This window comes from Chrysochloris asiatica, unplaced genomic scaffold, assembly GCF_000296735.1.
Source record: "Chrysochloris asiatica unplaced genomic scaffold, ChrAsi1.0 scaffold00233, whole genome shotgun sequence".
NCBI classification, from domain to species: domain Eukaryota; kingdom Metazoa; phylum Chordata; class Mammalia; order Afrosoricida; family Chrysochloridae; genus Chrysochloris; species Chrysochloris asiatica.
In genome coordinates, this window is record NW_006408751.1 from 4,541,284 (window position 1) to 4,549,499 (window position 8,216).

Here is an 8,216-nt window from a genome sequence, read left to right on the forward strand (position 1 = left end):
CCAGTGAATAGGAAGGCTGTAGAAGAATCGATTAATTTGAATTATGGTGTTGGAAAAAAAATAGTAAAAGTACCATAGATTGCCAGAAGAACAAACAAATCTGTATTGGAAGAAAAGACTGAATGCTCCTTAGAAACCATGATGAACAGACTTCACCTTTCAAACTTTGGACATGTAAACAGGAGGGGCTAGTCTTAGAGAAGGAACATTAGGCTTGGTAAAGTGGATGGTCAGTGAAAAAGAGTAAGACCCTCAAGAGACTGACAGCAGCACTGGCTACACTGTTACAACAATTCTAAGGACTGCAAAGGAGCAGGCAGGGTTTTGTTTCATTGAGCATAGGGCTGCTATGAAGTGGAACTGACTTGACAGCACCTAACTACCAACAACAATTTACCCAGGCTTCAAATATATCTATGAATGTGGTGAGTCAAAGTTACGATAACTTCCTAGTCATAACCAAAACACCTTGAGGAAACGAGTTACTTGGCCTGAAGGCTCAGGACCATAGGTTCAGGGAACACCAAGATTAATTGGCATAATAAAGTACACAAGAGAAAGCTCTTATGTATTTCTGATGAGTAATGACTGGGGTCTTCAAAGTTTATGAGTGGCTATCCAAGGTGCAACTATTTATCCCTCTGGGCCTGGTGCAAAGAAGAGTGAAGAAAACTGAAGGGACACGGAAACAATTATTCCAATGGCGTAATGGACCAAGTGAACATCGATCTTCACAATTGTGATACTGTAAGAAGTACATGGTGTTCAGCTACCACTACCAACTGCTCTGAAAGGGATCAGAATAAAACTTACTAGATCCTTAGAGAAAAAATGCGGAACATTTTAAATCATAAAGAAGACTCGGCTCCATAGTTAGAGATTGGTTGAGACTGGTGGAATCCATGAGTTATGGCCCTTAGCCACACTTCGGGTCTGAACTGAACTCACCCACGTTGCTCAATTTTCAGACAAACTAAAGTCACACTTAGCAAGTGAACAATAATACCAGGGAGCTATGCATTTCTTTAGAAAAATTAACCATTTAAGATCAAAAGAGCAGCATTAACTCAAAAACAAATTTCAAAAGCATTAAGAAAGAAGGAATTGAAGCTGGAAACAGGAAGGAAGTGGGATAAGTGATGTTACATTGTGGGGATTACAATCAATGATACAAAACGTGTATGAACGGTTGAATGGAAAACTCAATTGCTCTGTAAATCTTCATCTAATTAAATATACAAGTTTTTTTTTTTAATTAGGCTTCTGAGCCAGCACTTTCCAAGAACCAGGGTACTAAACTTTGGGCATTTCCATTCCCTTATCATATAATATATATTTAAGTACTAGTTACCATTCTAGGTTCTGTGGCTGTAACAGAGAAAAAAATAAAACAAATATAATAACTATACCCTCTATACCCTCATGGAGCTCACATTGTAATATAGAAAGAAATGTGAGTAAATGACATACAAGGTACTTAGTGCTATAGAGAAGACTAGAAATAGGAACGATAGGGAACCCATCCCTACCCCTCCTTTGTAGCGGCTGCTATTTAAAATAGGTAGGTGAGGGTAGGCTTCACTTAGATGATATTTAAACAAAGGCCTGTAGGAGTTGAAAGTGGGCAGATTTTCTAGGGAGTAGGGAGTCTTGGTGTGGTGCTGTGGGTTAATGCACCATACCGTAAAGCCATTTGAACTGCAAGGTCAGCAGTTCAAGCTCACCAGCTGTTCCTCAGAAACCCTATACAGGGTCGCTATGGGTCAGAACTGACTCAACGGCACTTCACAACAACAACAACAAGGGACTACAAGGTCAGTGGTTCAAGCTCACCAGCTGCTCCTCGGAAACCCTATTCAGGGTTGCTATGGGTGGGAACCAATTCTACAGCACTCATCAACAAAAGGGGCCCAGCAGAGGTTAAGGGCAAAAGCCTTAGGGCAGAAGCTGGGTTGGAACCTAAGAAAACATCTGGGAAGTCACTGTGACTAGAACAGAGTGAAAAAGAAATCATTAAAAAAAAGGCCAGGAGAGTAAAAGAAGTTTCTCCATATCAAAAATCAAGTGAGTGACTCCACAGTGATAGACTATTTTATTAACATTTGCGAAGCTTTTTCAGTTTGCGGCAAAAATGTGGGGGGAAAGGCGTCTAGCTAATGGTGGAAGGCATACCACCATGACAGCTGACAATAATAAAAGAATTAAAAAAAACTATCTCTGGGCATACTGTAATAAATATGTTTTAAATTCCTTTTGCAACATAGCAGAAAATTGTGGAACATTTCCACATAAGAGTTAAAAAAATAAAACTGGTAGGCAACTGTCAAGTACTCAGAAAATTACTTTGCGTGTCACACAGTGACTAACACATCATTCTTTAACTTAGAGAGCACTCATTTAAGTTATTACTTAAAAAAAAAAGAGAGAAACGTACCTGTCGTATCAGCAGAGACTTTATTGAAACTCAGCTCATCAGTGAGGTCTTCATTTTTAAATTTATTTTTAATATCTCTCACTTTGTTCATTATGGAATCAATTGTCAATTCTCTGCCACTTAAATCCTCAGCCTCCATTTCTAAGGAAAACAACAATGAACTTAGCAAATTTTCTATTATATTAATTAACCCCAAAGCAAGTAGTCTCTTAATATGAAGATGGCTCTAAAGTATTACTTTAGTGAACACATGTAAACTTAGATATTACCTGGATAGTGTTTGAGGAGCTATAGACACAAAAAATACATCTTTGTAATTAATTCAGCAAGGTTTCCAAACACACTGTGGATACCTTTTCTTATAATTAAACTTCAGTCATTGCACAACACAGAAATTGCTGGCCCTTTACAATTTCAATCCTTCATTTTTTCCCCCCAAACTATTTTCTAGGGTCATCTAGCTGCAAATTGTCTTTTTTTTTTTAACCCGATGGAGCGTTTGTTTTGATTTGGCAATAACATATTATCTTTTGGGGGCTATAAAATCCATTTCTTCATTCATCTGCTTTATGTGAGCATATATTTGCACCGTAGGTTTGTTCTGGTGCATACCTGGAAGTATCATGATTTACCACTATGTTAATAACTCTAACACAAAGAATCCACTGTACTCGTACTATGCACTCAGTCATCTGCATAGTTGTGATGTTTGGTCACCCAAATGTCTCGTCTTTCTCTCAGTATCATCACTGCGATTCAGACAAGAACTCAGTTGCCCAGGGCACTGATATCAAAGCCACCCTAAACAGCCCGACGCAGGGCGACAAAATACCATCCTGCCTGTGAAGTCAGGTTGGAACGGTAACTGTCAGAACACGCCCATCTTCCCGTCCTAACCCTACTAACCATGAAGTAGTGTCCTTAGAGAGAGGATCCCTTGTCTCTAGCCTCTCTCCAGGCGCCGCACCTAGGCCCTCTTCTCGCCCCAACGGGATACACACTCACGTCTCACTTCCCAGGTCAACAAAATCTCCCGCACTAACCTATACAAGCCAGCAGGCAGCAAGACCTCCCTTCCCCCTTCAATTGGCTTAGCCGCGTCCTATCCAGCTCCGAAGCGTCCCTGCCTCGTCCACATCCCTCACCGACCCGCGCCGCTAAAGAGCCCACACACCGGCTACCGCCGTTCCTCCGTGCACCCGCGAGGCAGAACTCATGGCCTAGAAGAGGAGTTACAGACATTAAAAGATGGACCCCATGCCGCCATCCACAACCCCGTTTGAATTTCCTTGCCGTTGCAGCAGCTGCTCCTATTGGCTGGAGCGAGTCACGTGAAAGCGTCTGTTTTGATTGGTGCTTGTGCGCGGATCCCTTCGCCTGCGGAGCGAGATCTTCGCCCAAGGCAGGAAAACTACCCGTATGGCGCCAGAGGTGGGGCAGTTTTGCTTCTCGGGTATTTCCCGGGCGACAGTCGGCGGGTTTTCCTACAGCTTCTAGGTTAACCGGGCTTGATTTTAGTTTAGGGAGAAGGCCACTCCCAGGCGGAGCTTACCCAGGGAGAGGAAAATAGGGGCGAAGACGACGACTGCTAATGATAATAGTCTTCTAGCCGCAAGACCTAAAGAATGCACTGTGGTTTGGCCTTTCACCCCTCCCTGCCGCCTTATAGCTTTGTCCTTAGAATCCTCACTCGGGGCTTTAGGGAGCAGGGAACAGAAGTCTTTCTCAGCTCTACGTTCAACCTTGCCGCCTGTCCCAAAATGTTAATGCTTTTTGTCCTTAAGCTTTCCCTTAGGCTCTTCCCAGGGTCGCGATGGGTTGGAACCGACTTGACAGCACTTAACAACAACAATGCCCTTCTCTATCCTTAAATGACCCCATGCTTTGTATTCAAGCCAAGTATCTCCCCCTGTGCCACAATTATGTACAAAATTCACACACCTACCACAGTTACTTTGCCTGAACTCTTATCAACACCCCCCACCTCCACCCTCCGCCACTTCAGGGAGCGAGCACCTTCTAAAACTGGGGCAGGACTCCTAAAACTGGGGCAGGACTCCGATGACAACGTTCGTTTCTGGATCCTGTCTCTTCCTCTGCAGAGCAGATGAGATACTACTCTTGTGCCAGCACGATAACTTATGCTATTTGATAAGGCAGATTGGTTGGTTTTGTGAATGTGTAGGAAACTGCCGCTATCACTTGTTAATTCACAAGCTTTCTTGACAACCCTCCCATTCTCAGCTTTGGTTTACTCTGTCAGTTTTCACTTCCCACAATTTTCCCGGACATGGAAGCAGCAGTCAAGAAATCAAAGGATGTATTGCATTAAGCAAATCTGCTGCACAAGACCTTTTTAAAGTGTTGAAGAGCAAGGCTGTCAGCTTGAGAACTAAGGTGCGCCTGACCAAAGTCATGGTATTTTCAATAACCTCATATGCATGCGAAAGCTGGACAGTGAATAAGGAAGACCGTAGAAGAATTGATGCTTTTGAGTTACGGTGTTAAAGGGGAATATTGAAAGTGCCATGCGCTGTCAAAAGAACCAATAGATACATTTTGGAAGAAGTGCAGCCAGAGTGCTCCTTGGAGGCCAGGATGGCCAAACATGTCTTTCATGCTTCAGACATTTTGTCAGGAGGGACCAATCACTGGAGAAGAATATCATGTTTGGTAAGGTAGAAGGTCAGAGAAAAAGAGTGAGACCCCCACCGAGATGGATTAGCCAAGTGACAGCATTGATGGACTCAAGCGTGGCAACAGTAGTGAGGTTGGCCCAGGATCAGGCAGTGCTTTGTTCTGCTGTGCATAAGGTCGCTATGAGTCTGTACCAGCTTGTTGTTGCTGTTAGGTGCCATCGGTGGATTGCGACTCACAACGACAGACACAATGCACAACAGAACAAAACACTGCCTGGTCCTATGCCAGCCTCACAATTGTTGTCTGAGCCCATTGTCGTCATTGTGTCATTCCATCTTGTTGGGTCTTCCTCTTATGCTGTTACTATCCATTATTCCAAGCATGATGTCCATCTCCAGGAAATGGTCCCTCCTGACATTATACAGGGTCCCTATGACCTGGAACTGACTCAAGGCCACTTAACAACAACAATGTAAGATCTTAACACCAAAGGAAATTGGATGAGGGGTAAATTAAAAAGCTCTGTATAATCTTTGCAATCTTTTTCTAAAACTAAAACTACTTCAAAATGAAATGTTTATAAAAACTGATTCCACCTGTTGCTTATCACTTTGTTTTTAATGTGACTACTAGGAGCTCTGGTAGTGTCGTGGTTACGAGTCGAGCTGTTAACCTCAAGGTTCGAAACTACCAGCCATTCCTCAGGAAAAAGATGAGGCTTTCTGCTCCCATTAAGATTTACAGCCTCAGAAATCCTGTACAGGGTAGCTATGAGTTGGAACTGACTCCACAGCATATAACAACAACAAATTAATAGGGCCAACATTCAAGCAATTTTTTTTCTCAATTCATTTACTCATTTCTTTGAGTTTATTGAGTGCCTACTATGTCATGGAACCCTAGTGTGGCGCTGTGGGTTAAGTCAATTTGAATGGCAAGGTCGGAAGTTCAAGTTCACCAGCTGCTCCTTAGAAACTTTATACAGGGCTGCTATGGATCAGAATTGACTCAACAGCACTTTAACAACAACAAAACTATGTAATATGAGTTCTGGTATGGTGCTGTGGGTTAATGCGCTGGACCACAAGGTCAGTTTGAACCACAGGTCGGCAGTTTAAACTCACCAGTCCCTCCTTGGAAACCCTTTAGAGGGTCATTATGGGTCAGAACTGACTCTACAGCACTTAACAACAACACCTATGTATGTAATAGGTACTGTTTTGCAAGTTGCCCTCATGGCACTTGCATGTTAGAGAGACAGAGAAGAAATGAACATTTATATGTTATTTAGTGGAAAGTTCTACTAAAACAGATATTAAGAAATATATTTAAGTAGGATTGTTAGGAGAATGTCTCTTGCAATGACATCAGAGAATGACCTGAATGAGGTAACCCAGTGAAACGATTTCACACATTTCCATTTGTAAGAACTAAGTGAAATGATGTAAATATAGCATCCAGCACAGAATCTAGCATAAACTAAGTTCTCAGTGTATTTTAACTTTTATATAGAGTAGTGCTCACAGGGACTAATGGATGTGGGCTGAGATATAGGTTCTTTCTGGTTAAGTGTCTTTTGGCAAAGTAATGAATTCCTCTTGACCTCTGTTTCCTTATATAAAGAGAATATAGTTCCTAACTTCATTAGGTTGTTGTGAAAAGTGAATTACATATGCAAAGTATTGCGATTTTTTACAGATGGCAAGCATTTAAATGTTAGTGCTTCACTAAATAGGTAAATATTAACATTTTTACAACTACTGGAGTATTGAGAAGCCTGTTTTTCTATGCATTTGTACACTTGAAAATAAGAAACTGTAACCACTTTTTTGTAAATACTCAAATTGTGTACTATGTTCCACACAATTCTGAGCAATTATTTGTTGAGAGTATCAAAACAGGCTATCATTGTATGCTGTTAGGACACAACATTCTTGTTTAATGCTATTTTCTTTGCATACATGGGAGATTATATACATGTATCATATTGGGATGAATAGTGCTACTGTTGCTATTGTTTAGTGCTGTTGAGTTGGTTCGGTTCTGACTAAGATCCTGTATAGGGTTTCTGAGGAGTGGATGGTGAGCTTGAACCTCTGACCTTGCAGTTATAACCGACTTTGCAGTCCAGTGCATTCACCTGTGGATTTAGGTATTGATTGGCAGTGAAGTAGACAGAGGCCATGGTTCCCCTGCTTAACCAGAAACAATGTCTATGACTTACCTATCCAAACAGATTTTAATCTCTGCTGTCATTGATCTAGGTCATGGAACAATGAGGAGTTACCTACAAAGAAGAAGGAAGTGAAGTTGCATCAAACAATATAATACTGAAACTCAGTTATATATTTGGCTAAAAGCCAGTTTCATCTGTCAGTGAATAAACCTCTTTATTTTAAGTCAATCCTTTCACTAATCAACAAAATTCACCAAAAGGCTGTGGCTTCACCTAAAAATAGAAAGTTACACATTTTTGTCAAATAAATAAAAGATTGGACCATGTAACTTTGTTGCTATCATTTTTATGCTACTCTTTGGATACTGTCTGTCAGTACAGATTCCCCTTTTAATTTATTATTGAAGTAATTGTTACACCAGCTAAGTAAGCCTCCAACTTTGGTTTTGAAAAGTGGTTCTCATAGTGAGATTTATCCTGTAAATAAGTAGATGTTAAATTTGTAATCAATAAATGCACAGACATGTAACTAATGAGTTGTTACACTGCTTTTATAGTGATTCAGGTATTCTGGAATAAAACGCTATTGTTGGTATTGGCTGCCTTCAAGTCTCCCCTTAACTCATGTTGACCCCATGCACAATGCAATAAAGCACTGCCTGAGCCTGTACTATCTTCACGATTTATTGCTGCGACTATCATTGTGAGCCACAGGGCTTTCACTGATTTTTAGAAACAGATCACCAGACACCGCTGGTCTTTCCCATCTGCCTTGGGTTGCACATTCCACTGCAACCTGTAAGGCATCATAACAACTTACAAACTCCCACAGATTGGTCAGTAGTGACTATGCATGAGGTACAATGGCAGGAAATCAAAGCTAGGTCTTCCACAGGCAGAGCAAGAATTAGACCAGTAAAGCACAAATGACTCATGAAATGTGGTTGTTGTTAGGTGCCATCGAGT

At 41.3% G+C, this 8,216-nt stretch overlaps 1 protein-coding gene across 1 annotated transcript in view; it reads right to left on the reverse strand.

The window, feature by feature from the left end:
* The window catches only part of TTK (TTK protein kinase), a 144,664-nt gene extending 142,091 nt beyond the window's left edge, over positions 1–2,573 (reverse strand). The window contains exon 1 of the mRNA XM_006873279.1: positions 2,435–2,573. Coding sequence (XP_006873341.1) covers positions 2,435–2,573 — 139 coding nt within the window. The remainder of the gene's footprint in view (positions 1–2,434) is intronic.
* Between the last annotated feature and the right edge of the window lie 5,643 nt (positions 2,574–8,216).